At 44.9% G+C, this 18,493-nt stretch overlaps 1 protein-coding gene across 1 annotated transcript; it reads left to right on the forward strand.

Moving 5' to 3' along the window:
• Nucleotides 1-1,218: 1,218 nt before the first annotated feature.
• GCAT (glycine C-acetyltransferase) lies at nt 1,219-15,217 on the forward strand. Its single transcript, XM_079992879.1, has 9 exons — nt 1,219-1,449; nt 3,990-4,120; nt 7,722-7,823; nt 8,759-8,905; nt 9,042-9,196; nt 10,503-10,585; nt 11,690-11,861; nt 12,345-12,466; nt 14,781-15,217. Exons 1-9 carry the CDS (start codon nt 1,248-1,250, stop codon nt 14,930-14,932), a joined length of 1,266 nt encoding a protein of 421 aa, XP_079849005.1. The 5' UTR covers nt 1,219-1,247; the 3' UTR covers nt 14,933-15,217.
• Nucleotides 15,218-18,493: the final 3,276 nt, after the last annotated feature.

The following is an 18,493-nucleotide window of genomic DNA, read 5'->3' on the forward strand; positions in this document are numbered from 1 at the left end:
ATAGGTGGAGGAACAGCTTAAACATTCCAACAAACAGCTATTGTATTATGGTATTTTAATATTTTGTTGGAAGCCGCCCAGAGTGGCTGGGGAAGCCCAGCCAGATGGGTGGGGTATAAGTAATAAATTTATTATTAATAATAATTATTATGATTCGCTAAAGCCTACTGCCCCAGAACAGAGCCTCAGATCTCTCCCTCTCTGGCTTCTTTTCTTTTTCACAGACCTAAAGCACATCATCCTTAGCTAGGGTGCAGGTGGCAGGGGGTCAGAAAGACATATGCCCCTTTGAGTACCTTCCCGGTGTTTCCTAGCCAAGCCATTCAGAAATCAGACAGATATCTCCCTACCGAAAGGAGGATCTTGCCACACCTGGCCAGCATTGTAAGCAGCCTTCTTAGCTCCATGAAACCTCTTCGATCGAAACCTCCAGTCTTAGCCACGCTCTTATTGTTCCTCATCCAGCCCTAGGCCGCTTGTAGGCATCGGCGCAGCACCTTTTGTGCCGCAGGTCCTGCTGACCGAGACGTAGAAAGCTGCCTTATTCCAAGTCAGGCCAGTTCAGCGGCCCATCTAAGCTCAGTACTGCGGACACTGACCGGCAGCAGCGGCTCTCCTGGGCTTCATACGAGAGAATGGAGTGAACCTGGAACCTTTTCCCTTCCAAAGCACCTGCTTTGCCGCTGGCATGGAACTTAAGACCGAACAACTATTAATTTATTTTAAAATTTTAGATCCGGCTTTAAAAAAAAAAAAAAAAAAAGAGCGTGGGAGGCGGTAATAAGCGTTTGTCGTATGCACACAAAACGGTCCCGACCCGGATCCATGCCTGCGGTTCGCATACGAGGGAAAATGTCCCATGGAAGCGAATGACAATCCTACCCCAAGTATAAATTGAAGCAGGGTATGAGGCTGATAAATACGGATGGAGAAAAGGGTTAGCCCGAATACACCACCGTAAGGTCCCGCTCCATATCGTGCGCTGGAAGCTTGCGTTAAAAATCATGGAAACTTCCAAAAAAAAGCAGTGAAAGTCATATCCACGAAGCTGAGAGCATCCTGCGATTGGCACCTCTTCGCACAGCCCGCGTCTTCTTCTCTGCCTCTTTAAATGAGCTCCGCCGCCCATTGGTCGTGCTTCCGCCGAGGCCTGATTGGCTGGCTCGGCCTACGCCTCCAGCGACCTGCCTCTCGCCTCTTCTTCTTCCTCCTCCTCCTCTCTTTCGCTTTGCACGCGGAGCTCGGCGATGTGGTGGTGCAGGCGCCTCTTGAGGACGCCGCTTTCTCCGGGCCTGGGCAGCCCCTCCCGGGCCCAGTCTGCCCTGGCGCAGCTGCAGCAGGTGCTGGAGGGGGAGCTCGAGGGCATCCGCGGCGCGGGCACCTGGAAGGGCGAGAGGGTGATCACGTCGAGGCAGGGACCGCGCATCCAGGTGGAAGGCAGCCGCGGAGGTAGGGCGGGGACTTGGATAGGAGAAAGAGAGCTTCGGCTGGAGTTGACTTATTATTATATTAAATTAATTAATTAATTGAATTTTGCCAGTCACTCTATCTTGCCCAGGGCAACCTAAAGCGACTTAACAACCAAAACAGACAGACAATAAATCCTACATGCAGTGCTTTTTTTCCTAAAAAAAAATGTTTAAGGGTACTCTCATTTTCCTACTCATATTGAAATACTGCCCCTCAACGAGGCCAAACTTAGATTCGCAAAATGTTTAGTGGTATGCGTCCCCCCAGAAAAAAAGCACTGCCTACATAGATACATTAAAACCAAGAGGAAAGAGTTTAAAACATTGCGCTCACTTCTAAAAGGCCACAGATAGTTAAAGGCCTGGTTACGGAGGAAGGTTTTTGCCTTAGACAAATAGGATTACTTTTGACAGCTCCCAAGAGAACATGGCCGCCTTTCTTCCCCCTTCTATCAGGATTCCTTGGCCTGTTAAACTTGTTGAACTTAGGTGCTGGCTATAAGGAGAAAGCATCATGGCTCCTATTACCCTCAGCAATGTAATTTATCTAGTGAGTGCTGCAGTTCCACTGAGCTATGCAGAACTAAAAGTATATTTGCAAAATCGCTTTACATCTGAAAAAAACAACAACTTCACTTCAGTATTATTAGTCTAGCCATGGCTGAAGTTAGAGAATGGTAACTCATATTGATGGAAGGGAGAGCTTTTACAGTGCCCGAAAGAGTGTGAAAACATGGATTGGGGCACAGGAAGATGCAATGCAGAAACAAAAGGGGTAGGTGTAGGGGATGAGTGTATTGTTTAAAAGGTTGGATCCAGCTGATCCATCAGTTTCACAAGGCAGATGAATAGCAAAACAGAAACAAGCTTAATCCACAGCATTCAGGCCCTGTGTCAGTTTTTCCTTCCTCCCTTTTGTTTGTGAGCAGGCTATTAGCCAACACCTGTTCCTTAAAACTGACTTGATACAAAAACTAATCATGTCTGTAATAGCCTATTCTATAATTACTAAGTATTATTTATTCTTACAAAATGAGCCACAATTTTGAGAATATATATTGTTGTAATTGATATAGCCAGTAGAAACTTAGCATATGTTTGGTAGAACCTTCCTTAACTGGACTGTTTCCATAGTTCTGATCCTGTGCTCAGTACTCTTGGTGTGTTTGTTTTAGCTCTTTAGCTCATGGAGACTTGATTAGTTGACCTGGTTCCAAGTAGCGTTGTTAAACAAATGGAGAGAGAGAGAGTGTGTGTTTTAGTTCTGCTTTTTTTTACCAATTGCCAGATCTTTTTGTGTAAACTCCAGAATTTCGACTTATTGCCTAATGTCTTTTGAGTTGAGCTGTCATTTTTGAGAAAAAGCTGTATCCTTTCCATTTAATTCATCAGGGATGAGGAATCTGTGGCCCTCTCAATGTGGTTTGACACAGTTTGCTCCACCCTTAACAAGGAAGATTAGTCATGGTGGCTGGAGCTGATGACTGTCCAACAACATCTGGAGGCCACAGATACTTGACCTGTGCTTGAACTATGTAGCTGCTGCACACACAAACTGGGATGGGGGGGAACTTTGTGGAGCTCTGCTTTGAACCGTAATTTCTCATGAATCAAATTCTCCTCCTCCAAAGATTTCAAGCAGCCAGTTCTTTCAAGTTTTCTGTACATTTCAAGTGGCTAAAAATACAGTGCATTCCATAAGCGCAAATTCTCAGCATCAAAAATGGGCTAGAAAGTTTGATTTGGGATTTTTAACTTTAAATTCCTAGCATTTCAAGTGTGCATAGTGCTTCGTCACAAAGTAGGCATTTAATATCCTCTGTTTTACAAACATGTCCAAGGCTCCCAGTAAATTGTTTTGTTTAATAAAATTTGCTGCTTGATTTGTAATAACACCTCTCTCCCTAGCCAGCCAGCCAGCCAGCCAACCCTCCCCACCCCAAATTCCCTTAAGCTGGGTAAGGTAGGATGGACATGGCATATGAGTATTGCAACAGCAGTGATTTCTTTTCTCATTTCCCTCTACAGAAGCATTATGCTATGAACACCATCTGACCTCTAGCTCCAACTATAGGGAGGAGACTATAACTGGGTGCAGTCTTCTCCAACCAGGTGCCTTCTGTATATTTTGGACTACAACTCCCATCTGCCCAAGAAGGAATAGTGAATGGTGAGAGATGGTGGGAGTTGCAGTGCAAAATATCTGGGTATCGCCAGGTGGGCAGGGGCAGGCTGGCTTGATGAGGGAACTCATGGTTTGCATGTAGAAGGCTCCAGTTTCAGCCCCCACCATCTCCAGGTAAAGGGATCAGATAGTGGGTGGTAGAGAAAACATCAGCTGGAGATCCTAAAGAGCATCACTGAAGACAGTAGAGAGAGCTAAATAGCCTGACTTGGTCCAAGGCAACTTCCTATGTTCCTAGAATCAAAGTGAGAAATATGCAGCTACTTAGGAAGATGAATAAAGTAGAAGTGTGTGCGCATCGCTCGTTTGTTTCAATCTTCTTCTCGTTGTTGCAGATATCCTGAATTTTTGTGCCAACAATTACCTAGGATTGTCCAGCCATCCCAAGGTGATCCGTTCTGGACTAGATGCCCTGGAGAAGTATGGAGCTGGCCTCAGTTCCGTCCGCTTCATCTGTGGAACACAAGTAGGGATGAGCAGGAGTGTTGCAAAGACCTAATCATGTTTGCAGTGCAAGCGTCTGAAAATGCCACTGGCCTGCTTCAAGTAATTGCTTTGAGGGCAAGCTTCTTGATTAAAACTGCTATTGTTCTAGCAATTAAGGAAAAGATCTGGCTGCATTGATGCTTTTTTATTAATTCACAAGCAGATGTAATCCAAGGACTTTGCATTTTTGTGGGGCGGGGAGGGGAGAAGGAAATTCAAAGTTCTGCATGAGGAAAACAGTGGAAGTGTGTAGCAGTAATGATACAGAATAAGCATATTTACATGTATTTGCATGCTATGCATAATTTTACACTTCTTATGGTTGTGGGAAGAAGCAGTAAGAAGAAACCACACAGGGCACCCTGTCTCCACCCCATAGTTGACTATTTGATATTATCAGATGTTACCCACACACTCTCAACATGTACAGGCTAGAAACATCACTTTAAGGGAAAAGATTCCCACGATGGCGCGTTATGCGCAAGTTAACAATTTCTGCCCCTAGGCAGCTACACAGCCCCACCTAAAACTATCCCGATAGAATGATGATGCAGCTCTTCTCGGGGGAATTTTCTCATGCGTCTCAGAAGTGGCCCTGAACAACAAAAGACATCTTTCTAAGGCTTCAGTGCACCTTCGTTGATGAAGAACCTGTCATCATACATAGGAATTAGCCTTTGAATTGAGTGTGGACACATACACCTTCCATCACCCCCACCCCAGAAAAAATAATAATGGGAAGGATCACTGTACAGGCCTATCCACTACCACACACACAGAGCTGCCAAACTTATCGGTAGAGTGGTACCTCTGGTTACATACTTAATTCATTCTGGAGGTCTGTTCTTAACCTGAAGCACCACTTTAGCTAATGGGGCCTCCTGCTGCTGCTGCTGCGTGATTTCTTTTTTTTTTTATAATAATTTTTATTGTTATACATTTTATAAATTTCCATCCAATTCTTCGTTCAATCCCGCATACAACAAATCATAGTTATTTTTTGACTTCCTTCAACGTCTCTGACAATCATCCGTAGTTATACCTTTAATACACATTCCCTTCTTTCGTATTGCCATTTTTCCTCCTTACTCCTATTATTTCTCATAAACAATACTTATTTTCTTTTTTTACAGTGCCTCTTTAAATCCCACTAGCGTTGTATTCACACCACATATATTTTTCAGATAATCCACAAATTTCCCCCAGTCTTCGATGAACTTTTGATCTTTAGTAAATCTGATTTTCCCAGTTAATTTATCCAGTTCTGCATAGTCTGTCATTTTTAGTCTCCATTCTTCTATCGTCGGTATTTCCTCTTGTTTCCACTTCTGGGCCAACAGGATTCTGGCTGCCGTTACCGCATACTGGAAAAGCTTACAGTCCTTTCTTCTGATGTCCTTTCCTACCATACCTAAAAGAAAAGCTTCGGGTTTTTTCACAAAAGTATATCTTAACATTTTTTTCAACTCATTATATATCATTTCCCAAAAACTTTTCACTTTCTTACATTCCCACCACTGATGAAAGAATGTCCCTTCCTTGTCTTTACACTTCCAACATTTGTTATCAACCTTATACATCTTTGCTAACTTTACAGGTGTCATATACCATCTATAAAACATTTTCATCACATTCTCCTTCAGTGTAATACATGCTGTAAATTTTAAATGCTCTTTCCACAGTTTTTCTCAATCTTCAAATTGAATATTGTACCCAAAATCCTTTGCCCACTGTATCATTACCGATTTAACCTCTTCATCTTTCGTATTCCATTCCAGCAATATCTTATACATTTTTGAAAGAATTTTATACTCATTATTTATAATGTCCTTTTGGAAATTTGATTCTTTTTCCACATAACCCTTTTCCTTCAGATCTTTTTTAAATATTTCATTTACTTGGTAGTGGTGCAACCAATCATAAACTAAATCTTTAACTTGTTCATATGGCTTCAATTTCCATTTTCCTCCCTCATTAGCTATCAGTTCCCCATAGGTGGCCCATTTGTTTCTCATGTTAGTCTTCTTCACACTTATTACCTCTAACGGGGACAGCCAGTGTGGAACTTTTGGTTCCAGTATATTTTTGTATCTCTCCCAAACCTCTATTAATGGACCCCTGAAGATGTGGTTTCCAAATCCTTTATGAACCCTCTTTTTGTCACACCAAAGGTACGCGTGCCACCCAAATCTGTTATCAAATCCTTCAAGATCTAATAATTCATTATTTTCTAACTTTATCCATTCTTTTAACCAACATACGGCCATACTACCCTGAACACGCCCGATCTCGTCTGATCTCGGAAGCTAAGCAGGGTCAGGCCTGGTTAGTTCTTGGATGGGAGCTGCTGCGCGATTTCTATTCTCATCCTGAAGCAAAGTTCTTAACCCGAGTGCTGTTGCGTTCAGGTCCTTCTTGCTGTCTCCCCATAGGCATCTGTTGGACCAATGTGAGAACAGGATGCTGGAATAAATGTGCTTTTGGCCTGATCCAGCACGACTCTCCTTAGGTGGTATTTCCACAGTCATCAAGATGTTTCTGGCAAGAAAGCTGGGCCTGTTTCGGATGTGGGAAGTAATAGCCTTTCCCATACGCCTGTTTCAGTCAGGGTAGGTCCTACAGAAAAAAAAGTATGGTCATGTAGATGTTTCAGTGCTGGGCCCTGGGGGCAAGCAGACAGGCTAAGTAGGACTGGAGTACAGTGGTACCTTGGTTGTCGAACTTAATCCATTCCAGGAGTCCATTCAAAAACCAAGGCGCGGCTTCCAATTGGCTGCAGGAGCTTCCTACACTCAATCGGAAGCCATATTGGACATTCGGCTTCCAAAAAACATTCACAAACCTGAACACACACTTCCAGGTTTGTGGTGTTCGGGAGCTGATTTGTTCAGGAGCCAAGCCGTTCAACAACCAAGGTACCTCTGTACAAATCTTAGCAGGGCTAAAACCCTAGAACAAAAGAGGATCCCAATTTAACTTTCGGTGTTTATAAATAAGTGATCTAGAACGTCTGACTATAACATTAATGCTGACAATAATATTTTGTTGTTGCTTAGTCATTTAGTCATGTCTGACTCTTTGTGACCCCATGGACCAGAGCACGCCAGGCACTTCTGTCTTCCACTGCCTCCCGCAGTTTAGTCAAACTCATGCTGGTAGCTTCGAGAACACTGTCCAGCCACCTCGTCCTCTGCCATTCCCTTCTCCTTGTGCCCTCAGTCTTTCCCAACATCAGGGTCTTTTCCAGGGAGTCTTCTCTTCTCATGAGGTGGCCAAAGTATTGGAGCCTCAGCTTCAGGACCTGTCCTTCGAGTGAGCACTCAGGGCTGATTTCCTTAAGAATGGTTAGGTTTGATCTTCTTGCAGTCCATGGGACTCTCAAGAGTCTCCTCCAGCACCATAATTCAAAAGCATCAATTCTTCGGCAATCAGCCTTCTTTATGGTCCGGCTCTCACTTCCATACATCATTAGACAGTAATATATAATGTATTAAATTTGTTACTTGCTTTATGAGAAAAAGAAAATATCTCAAAGCAACTTAACAGGATAACCATTGGAACCTTTTGTGCTTTCTCATTAGAATATACACAAGGATCTGGAGGAGAAGATTGCCCGTTTCCATCAGAGAGAAGACACCATTCTCTACGCCAGCTGCTTTGATGCCAATGCTGGGATCTTTGAGGTTCATAGCACTTTGTGTATAGGAAGTTGGGTGTTGGTGTTTGGGGGGTGGTCAGTGGAAAGCATCAAAATCCCAAAGCAACTCTCTTTGTGACAGATTTCTGGAGGGGTACCCATGTTAATATGTTGCACCAACAGGGAACTAAGAATCTCATGCCACTTAGAAACTATGCAACTTTATTATAGCATAAGTTTTTGTGGACTAAGGTTTACTTCATAATATGCATGGTTATCTTCAGTTGGTAGACACGCAAAGCCACATACTGGGAGGTGTGTGTGTGACAGTGAGGACAAAAGGAAAGAACGCAGAAAATACACATAGTTCTTGACAATTTTGTTAAAGTAAACTTGGGGAAGTTATGGCTCTTCAGATGTTACTGGGCTACAGATCCCAATATCCCTGACCGTTAGCCACACTGGAGTAACAGTGGAGTAAAATCTGGGCCACAGGTTAGCAACCCCTGTGTTAAACGTCTATGTATCCAAAAATCACACAGACCATTCACAATGGCCATAATGGATAACACAAGCATCACAACATACTTATTTTATTTATTAGTTTATATACCACCTTTTTCTTTGAAGGGGCTCAAGGTAGTGTACATGGTTCTTGTCCTCCCCATTTCATCCTCACAACAACCCTGTGAGGTAGGTTAGGCTAAGAGATGGTGACTGGCCCAAGATCACCCAGTGAGCTTCATGCATGAGTGGGAATTCAAACCCTGGTCTCGCAGGTCTAACCATTATACAACACTGGCTTAAGTTAGATATCCCTTGTATTGGGAAAGAAAAATGCCACAGGACTCTTGTGGGCATTTTTTAATAGTCTGTGGAGTAGCCTATTATTTTAGGGAAGTATGAAACATCAGTTGTTAAGTGATGTATAGTAAGCAGGTGCTTGCTGTAACTATTCTCTCTGCCTTCTGGTACCTACAGGCTCTACTGACCCCTGAAGATGCAATACTTTCAGATGAACTGAATCATGCCTCTATCATTGATGGGATCCGGCTGTGTAAAGCCAACAAATATCGCTATAAGCACATGGACATGCAGGACCTGGAAGCCAAGTTGCAGGATGCCCAAGTAAGTTGGTGCTGTGGCTCCAAAGCAAAGTCAGATTGCTGCTTTTCCAAGTGTCCACTTCCCCACAAGCAATTTTTCTAAGGTTCTTGCTTACTTGGTCTCCACTGACCACACCCCTGCTTGCTCTCCTACGCAGAAATACCGTTTGAGGATGGTGGCTACGGATGGTGCTTTCTCCATGGATGGTGACATTGCTCCCTTGCAGGAAATCTGTAGGCTGTCTCAGAAATACAAAGCCATTGTTTTTGTTGATGAATGTCACGCCACTGGATTTCTTGGGCCCAACGGACGGTAAAAAGAATCAAATTATTCTCTTTTGTCGCATTCTTTATTGCTGTCGTTTTTAGCAAAGAAAAATTATCACCAGTGATTTCTAACTATATAATAAAATTGTAAGGATGTTGTCAAGGTGCAGTTTGCTGCAGCCATGTGAGCTGCAGCAAGGCAGCGAATAGCATGTGGGCAGCCCAGGCAGGCAGGTGAACGAGCAGGTGGACATGGCAAACCACAGAGGAACACCAGGACAGCATACTGATGCTGCTATTTTGGCCTCAGCAGGGTCAGAGACCGAGGACGAGGGAAATGATCACAGAGCCAGGTGGTTGCTGGAGAGTTGCCCCAGCCTGTCTCTTGCTCTGTAGCTTACCTGTGCTGGGGTTTGAGTGACCTGCAAGGGTGGGTTTGGCAAGGTTGGCCAAGTGTAAACGGAGGGGGGGGGGTTGGTCAAGCATAGGGAGTGGGGAGGGAGGTTGGCAAACAAAGTGAGAAGGGGTAGCAGCCCTGAGAATAATTGGTCAGGATTAATTTTGTGCTGCTTTTTAGCCCCCAAAGTGGCACACAAGTGAAAATACAGTATCAAACACACTATATAAAACCCAGCGTTGCATTATAAGATGATAGTGACAATGATAATAATTACTTAAAATAGCAGAATATAAAGCAGACTCTGGGGCGAGAACAGCAGTTCGGTCATCATAAAAAGACCAATGAAGAAAAGTTGAAGAAGAGTGATATCTTTTATGCCCTGGCTAAGTTAGCTCATAGCGGTAAAATAGGAAGCTTAATAAACCACACTGTACTTTTTTATGGCTTTTATGGAACCCCCATTAACTGGCCTCTGTTGTGGACCTCCTTGTAATCTTGGGATGTAAGGGCTGTATACAAATTTGATAAGTAATGATATTAATGGAAAGAGGGCAAACAATCAGGAAGGATTTGTCTTCAGTTTGAACCTGAGACCATGGTTTGTTCTGTAACGAACCACAGGCTGTAAGCAAACAACAAACCATGGTTTAATCCTGGCTAGCAACTGGGCTTGTTAGAAGGGAAACAAACCTACTGTGGAGTGAATGGGGCACTGTCTCACCAACCTGCCTTACTATTTAGGTAGGTTAGTCTGAGAGTCGGTGACTGGCCTACATTTATATTCATAGCTGTTTCCCAGACCACGTGCAGGCTGTCACAGCATTTCCAGTTGCTGGGGATGATGGGAGTTGTAGTCCAGCAGCACCTGGAGGAGAAAGCTTCCCCAGCTCTGGAACAGACGAATGGGAGAGTTCTGAAGCCTAAGCTAATAACAGTTATTTTCTCCTTGCAGGGGCACTGACGAACTCTTGGGAGTGATGGACCAAGTCACTATAATCAACTCCACACTTGGGAAGGCACTTGGGGGAGCAGCAGGTGCAGTTGCTAACTAGCAGTACCCTAATTAGAAGTGTAGGGGAGAAAAATACATTTATTTATTTTTTGGTATTAATAACTTCTGCCCTGCTTGTCTTTCTAAACTCAGAACAGCTGACATCTTCTTCACCACCATCCATTTTCCAGAGCTCCCCCTGTTCGTTATTCTTCCTCTCACCTCTCTTTCACAGAGACGATTTGAGAGGCAGGTTGGTTATGTCATCTTTGGGCCAAAGCTAGAGGGGTTAGACACAAGGAACATCCTTGAATATGGGGGCAGGGAAAGGGAATAGAGTCAAGAGAAACCACTGAGTTGGATAAAGCCGTTTCAAGTAGGAATTGGAGAACAGCAAAGCCCCCAGCCTCCAATTCTGCCTTGGCTTTGGTAGCACCTGATACCTTAAAGTGCAGATTGGGAATCTCGGGCATTGAGGCAGAATGTGGCCCTCCAGGCTTCTCTGCCTGGCCCCTGGAACTCTTCAGAGCCAATGCCCTTCGTCTGGCCAGCCCCCTTCTCCGTAGACCACAGCCCTTACTGTCTCTTCTCTGTGCTCAAATGCTTTTGCCTGGCTGGAATGTACCATTGAACTGTGATAATGTATTTCACTTGCTTTGATGGAGAAGAGAAAAGTGTGTGTTTGTGTGTGTAGATAATGTGTGTGTGTGTGTGTGTGTGTGTGCGCGTGTGTGTGTGTGTGGCTGGAATACAGCCTGCTGTGTAAAGGTAAAAGTGGATCCTTGGCTCTGCCCACTTTCGTCTCTCTCCCTGCCCCTGCCTTAAAGAAAGAGTGGTTCAGTTCTGAGCATCTGCCATTGATAAAATCCATTTTATGATCTAGAAGGGATTGCTCTAGAGCTGGTGTGAGGACCTACTGGCTCTCCTGTCACTGCTGAATGACAGCTCCCATCACCCCCAGCAAGCATGGCTGCAGCACGGCTGATGGGAGCTGTAGTCCAGCAACATCTGGAGGGTCAAAGGTTTCCCACACCTCCATTGGGTAGAGCAGATGAGCACAACAAATGAGCATCTCCCTCACCCCCTTGAAGAGCCCAATGGTGGCCCATTGGTGCCTTGAACTAACCTTGTCTTGCTTCTCTTTGCAGGTGGCTACACAACCGGCCCCAAAGCGCTCATTGACCTTCTGCGCCAACGTTCGCGCCCTTACCTCTTTTCCAATAGTTTGCCTCCTGCCGTGGTGGGCTGTGCCTCCAAGGCTCTGGATATCCTCATGGAGAGCAATGCCATTGCGCAGTCCATGGCTGCCAAGACCACACGGTAAGGGAGCCTGTCATTTATCTAGACCACCTTTTGTTCAAATTGTCCTCAAGATGGTTTACAACCCACAGTGTGCACCCCTCCTTAGGATACTCCATTTTCCTTCCTGGTTTTCCACCTTCTTTGGCCACTGAACATGCTGAACCCTCATTGGGCTGTTTTGGGGGGAGTTTGCTCAGCTAGTCCCGTTCCCCCTGAAAGTACTATTTGTACTTTTGTACATCTTTTGGTTCCTCCAAATTACTGTCGTCTCCCTTTCATTTGTCACTGGTCACATTTTGACTTATAGCTGTCAGTACTCCACACATCATTGCTTTATTAGAGGGTGCGAAGTTTTCTGCTGTCAGAACAGTTTCTGTGTCAGAGAGGAAGTAAAATAGTACACAGTCCCTTCCACAGACATAAATGGGAGAGGGAGGGAGTGCTCCATAGAGGGGACAGGCAAAGCAGGTCCCACGCTGAAGGTGTTCCTCTTCCTTGCAGTTTCCGAAGCAAGATGGCGGCAGCTGGATTCACCATTTCAGGGAATGAGCACCCTATTTGCCCTGTGATGTTGGGTGATGCCCGGCTGGCGTCCTTGATGGCTGATGACATGCTGAAGAGAGGTAACCAATGTGGGACAGGGGAGTTTTGCGTAGCTTATGATATCTTCGGGTGTTACTGCCTGAAAAGCCCTGGGATGGATTTAAGAACTTTTGAGTTGGGAGGAAAAACCCAGAGACTCTTCTTTGCTTTGGAAGCTGTCACAGTCGGTGTGGCTCTCCTTGTATCCCCATTTCATGTGAAGCCAATTCTGCACAGCAGGTAACTCAGGGAAGCAAGTAAGGGAAGTCCCAGGCAGCCTCTGAGGAAAAAGGAGGAAAAGCTGATGAGTTAATTCTTGCTTTAAGACATTGAACATGAATTGTGTTTTGCATTTCAGAGCTAATAAAATTGGCTGGGCTGTTTTTTGTTTTGCTTTATATTGTGCATTATGCTATACTAACTAGTGTTCTCAGCACTTCTTGTAAAATGGGTGTTTAATAATATAGACCCTATTCCTGGTTAAGGCATGGCAATTCTGTCTTCAGATCCCTAACCTCCATGCTGAGTACCAGTTGCTTTACCATAGACACAGCATGGGAATCTTATTTAAACCTCCTTTGTTTTTCTCCTCCCTGTCTTGACTCTTAAGTGTTCCTGCATTTCTCTTAATGATTTGATAGTGGCATTATCCCCGATCCCCTATACCAGTGGTTATGAACCATAATCTGCCTGCCATTATGTGTTGCTGCTCCTGCTACTTTCATTTCAGAGACTAAGAATGGGCCACATGTAGAGACTAGACCTCATGCTGCCAACCCCTGTTGCTTCTTGCTCGGTTTCCCTCTTTCTTCCTGTTCTGAGGGGCTACTCCAGAACAGGCAGAAATTCAGTACGCACACTTGTGCCTCCACCCTGGGCGGAAGCTGTGATGATCGGCAAATCATTTGTTGAACTTTTTGCTTGATGTGCAGCTGTTAAGTAGAAGAGGGGCATCAGGGACAGCATAAAGCTGCAGCATTGAATCAAATCTGTTTGATCCAATTTTTTTAAAAAAGTTTAATCTGCCATCTGAAAATGAGCATATAAAAATACTATCATTTTTAATACAAGTAATTGCAATTTAAAAAAACTCCAGTTGGCCAGTCTTAAGAGGCATTTCTGCTTCTCTCTCACTTAAGTTCCTAAAACGATATTTGCTACACATCCAAAAACATTATGGATAAGGACAGCCTGCTGGCATCCTGTTCTCACAGTGACCAACCAGTGCTCTCCATTCCTGCAGATTCCTGCTCTTTGATTCAGTGCTACTTTCCCCCTCTTCAACCCAGATTTACTCAGTCAAGTGACGTTCTTCCAGAGCTGCCTTTCTGCTTTGGTTTCAATCACACCTTAACAGCAGCACAAGTCCATCTGACCTCTCACAGAGCCACTCCTGCATCTTCCAACAGGAATTTCCCTGGCCGCTCTGTAGAGGGCAGCATTGCCTCCAGAAAAGCATCCTGGAAGTTTGACACTGGTAAACGCACACCCCTTGTTGTACTCTTGGTCGCAATCCAGAGCTGGCCTAAGACAACACTTTGCTGTACAACCTCATTCAAGAGGTGGGTGATCTGCCACACTGGAAGAAATCCTGGGAAGTACTAAGCAACAGTCTGCAACCCAAGAAGGGGTTGGCTCTCCAGAGTAGCATTCCCACTTTGCCAACTGCCTTTTTGGTCCTCCTGGGCTGTATGACAGCTTGGGTGATAGTCTGCAGTGTGAGAGGGTAGTGAAGGCAGCCAAACCAAGTCTTCTTACTTCTTAACTTTCCCTCTGCCACCATGTGGATATCTTTATTTTCTCTGACTCTGGCTGCGTCCAACACAGTAAAACATCAAATATTAAAAACTTCCAATAATAATAATAATAGGGTTGGGGACCCTGGTGCAGTTTCTGAGTATGTGGAGCTTTGCTATTCTCAGCAAAACACCAAGAACATAAATAAAAGATTCAGGGAGTGGAGATCCATCACCTGCTTCCTGCAAGTTTTATCCCAAGTGATGCTTAACAATCCACATCAAATGTTGTAGATTCTCTAGGTCAGCCTGGTAGCGAAGTTCATGAAATTGTGGAAGTTAGTCAAACGTGGCATGCCCCCATATGAGTTACAGGGATGGGTGCTGATACTTTAATGCATTGTTTTCTTAAATTGTGTAATATGTTCTTGTGATATATTTGTTTATGCATTTTTGTGTGCTGCCTTGTGAAAGTTTTATTTATGAATCTCTTTATTATTTATTTTACTCATTTATTAAAGAAACAAAACAAGGTCTTGCTTATGCAGTTGATCTGCTGCCTCTGCTACACTCATTTCTCTCCCTCCCTCCCTCCCTCCCTCTCTTTCTCACCTGTCAGGCATCTACGTCATTGGATTCAGCTACCCTGTGGTGCCCAAGGGAAAAGCTCGCATCCGGGTGCAGATCTCGGCTGTTCACAGTGACGAGGATATTGATCGGTGTGTGGAGGCCTTTGTGGAAGTTGGCCGTAAGCATGGAGCCTTGCCTTGAATGGCTGAAGATCGTGAGCTGTAGGATGCCTTTCGAAACCTGAAACCTGCAGGTGGACCGTGCTGCTTTTCAGAGAGGTGGTAGTGGCTTTGAAAAGAGGCGTTGCTCACATCACTTTTGGTGCTCTGTTGCCAGATTCTAGAACCTGTGCATTCTACCTCTGCTTAAGGAGGACCGCAATGTGCCTGGAGGAGAGTAATAAAGGTGATTCCTGACCCTAGTCTGAAGGAAGTTTTTTTGTTGGTACAACGCATCTGCTGAAATAAATTTGCTCATGGAGAGACAGTGCTGGTACTTTGATCTTGTGCATCAATGATGCATATTTGCCTTTGTATATATCTTGAGCGGCTGATATTGCCCTCCCCCCTGCCCTGAACTGATGCTAAAGGCAGGAATGGATAATACAATGAAAAGGGTTAGCTTTGAACCAATTTCCGTAGTGTCAAAAGGCAGCCTTCTTGGGTAGCTTTCAAAGGCGATTGTACAAATTCACGGAGGAGAAACTTATTCACAGCTATTAGTTATGATGGGTATATACTCCCTCCAGAATAAGAATTTAAGAAGAGACTGCAGGATCAGGCCAGTGGCCCATCTAGTCCAGCATCCTCTTCTCATTGTGGGGAGCCAGATGCTTGTGAGAAACCCTCAGGCAGGACCTGAGCAGAAGAGCATCCCCCTCTCGTGGTTTCCAGCAGCTGCTGTTCAGCCCCTCCAACTGTGGAGGCTAGTAGCTCTTGAGAGCCCATCTATCATGAATCTGTTCCTCTGCTAAAGCCATAAGAGGCAGTATGGCTCTGAATACCAGTTGCAGGAGAACGTAACTGGGGAGAGTGCTGTTTTCAGGTCCTGCTTCTCATGGGCATTTGGTTGTCTGCTGTGGGACCCAGGATGCTAGACTAGAAGAAGAGTTTGGATTTGATATCCCGCTTTATCACTACCCAAAGGAGTCTCAAAGCGGCTAACATTCTCCTTTCCCTTCCTCCCCCACAACAAACACTGAGAGGTGAGTGAGGCTGAGAGACTTCAGAGAAGTGTGACTGGCCCAAGGTCACCAGCAGCTGCATGTGGAGGAGCGGGGAAGCGAACCTGGTTCACCAGATTACGAGTCTACCACTCTTAACCACTACACCACACTGGCTCACTAGATGGGCCTTTGGTCTGATGTAGCCAGGCTTTTCTTATGCCCTTAACTAGGCCCTGTAGCTGATTTTGTGCCTCCTTTCTCTGGAGAGAACAGTTTGTCGTACTACCCAGTAGGCTCATCTCCAGGATCTAGAGCCACTGAACATAGTGGGACTCACTCCTAATTAAACATTCCTTGGACTGCATTATATGTGGGCCCAGCTACCACCTCCTTCCCTGTCCTAGTGCCCTCTTCTTTTTCTTTGCTGCGCCTAGTACCTGACCGATTGCCCTAGATGACATGGTTTATTCTCCAATATCGTAGGATCTTGTGGATGAGCTACACAAGCCTGGCATTTGGTACTGGTTGCAGAAACTGAGGATTTCTGCTTCTTCTTTTAAGTTTTTTTAAAGCATGGATTTTAGCCCTCGGGCTTCAAGGATAGCCTTGGGCAAGTGAAAGGAATACTTGGCACAGTCTCAGAAGTCAGAACACAGCTCAGCAAGATTTCTAGGGGCTAGGAATGCCGTTGTGAATGCCTTAAAGCGAGGTTGATGTTTGCATTCTATCTGAGCTTTCACACAATGTAAAATAGAACAGGGAAACACTGGGGGGACAGAATTAACCACTGTGTGGCTGGACAGTTAGGCATGTGTGTGATTGCTACCAATGCAGTTCATATCTAATCTATACACACTTTTGGGTGTGTATAGATGCAGCTCACTAGCTGACCATGGGCCAGTCACTTTCTCAGCATAACGTACCTTTCAGGATTGTTGAGATATAAATGGAGTATGGATGGCGGCTAACAGATTGAGGTTGAATCCTGACAAGACAAAAGTACTGTTTTTGGGGGACGGGCGGCAGGCAGGTGTTGGGGACTCCCTGGTCCTGCATGGGGCAACTGTGCCCCTGAAGGACCAGGTGCGCAGCCTGGGAGTCATTTTGGACTCATAGCTGTCCATGGAGGCGCAGGTTAATTCTGTGTCCAGGGCAGCTGTTTACCAGCTCCATCTGGTACGCAGGCTGAGACCCTATCTGCCAACAGACTTATGGTGCATGCTCTAGTTATCTCCTGCTTGGACTACTGCAATGCACTCTATGTGGGGCTACCTTTGAACGTGACCCAGAAACTGCAATTAATCCAGAATGCGGCAGAATGGTCACTGGGAACGCCTGCCAAGACCATGGTAACGCTTGTCCTGAGAGATCTGCATTGGCTCCCAGTACATTTCCAAGCACAATTCAAAGTGTTGGTGCTGACCTTTAAAGCCCTAAACAGCCTTGGCCCAGTATACCTGAAGGAGTGTCTCTACCCCCATCGTTCAGCCTGGACACAGATCTAGCGCCAAGGACCTTCTGGCAGTTCCCTCATTGTGAGAAGTGAGGTTACAGGGAACCAGACAGAGGGCCTTCTCGGTAGTGGCGCCCACCCTGTGGAACACTCTCCCATCAGATGTCAAGGAAATAAAATAGCTGCTTATCTTTAAAAGACATCTGACGGCAGTTCTGTTCAGGGAAGTTTTTAATATTTAATGCTGCATTGTTTTTAATACTCAATTGGGAGCCCTCCAGAGTGGCTGGGGAAACTCAGCCAGATGGGTGGGGTATTAATAATAATAATAATAAATTTAGTATTATTAAAAAGATGGGGAGTTAGCAATGAGTTTCTTCTATCTCCTGCCGTGCATTGATGGACTTGCAAAAGATGCCATCTTTATTTAAACAGCTGCTTCAGCCTGCTCACTAGAGGGCATCCTTGTAAGAATCCCAAATGAGTTGCTCTTGCATACGGGAAGAACTGTCTCAAGAGGTCGATGATAATGCATCGTAAAAACCCCATCATTTTGTGTTCATCATGATGCACTACAGAATGCTAAACCAAAAACCAAAACCAAACCTCCATCAGCAATCTGGTTTTGTGATTCTACACTATAAACAAACTTTGGGAGAGGAATACAAGGCTGCTTTTTCTTTCTCTTCCAGCCCCCCTTGTATTTCAATTGCTGGGTTAATTTCCCGGTCCAGAGATACTCATACACAAGAGCAGGCTGTGCACCTACATATGACAGATGTGTGGATCTCTGCGTACTCATACTTCAAACAGGGAAGATGTTGACCTATGTGTGCCGTGCAGCTTGCCGTGAGATAGCTGCTGCTCTCAGGATCATTGGAGTGGAGGACTGCCCTGTTTATAGTGTTGAAGTGAAATTCAACGGCTTGCCTGCTCCGTGCTTGTAAAGGGAATGGGAAGCAAGTGAAATGTCAGCTTATCTTTTGCCTCAAGCAGCAAAAAGTCTTGGGCTAGCCCTGGGTGCAAAATTGGGTATGTGCACAAAAGGTAAAGTATTTTTTTTACAAGGGGAACCTGTTTCAGAAATGCTACTTCGGGAAAATTTAATTTGCCCTGGCAAACAGTGTCTTGGTACTTCTAGCAA

The sequence above is a fragment of the Podarcis cretensis genome, assembly GCF_951804945.1.
Source record: "Podarcis cretensis genome assembly, chromosome: 10".
NCBI classification, from domain to species: Eukaryota; Metazoa; Chordata; class Lepidosauria; order Squamata; family Lacertidae; genus Podarcis; species Podarcis cretensis.

Coding starts and splice junctions, on each gene's coding strand:
- GCAT (XM_079992879.1), top strand. CDS start 1,248: ATGTGGTGGTGCAGGCGCCTCTTGAGGACGCCGCTTTCTCCGGGCCTG. Junction 1,450..3,989: donor GGTGGAAGGCAGCCGCGGAG/GTAGGGCGGGGA, acceptor TCGTTGTTGCAG/ATATCCTGAATTTTTGTGCC. Junction 9,197..10,502: donor TTTCTTGGGCCCAACGGACG/GTAAAAAGAATC, acceptor TTCTCCTTGCAG/GGGCACTGACGAACTCTTGG.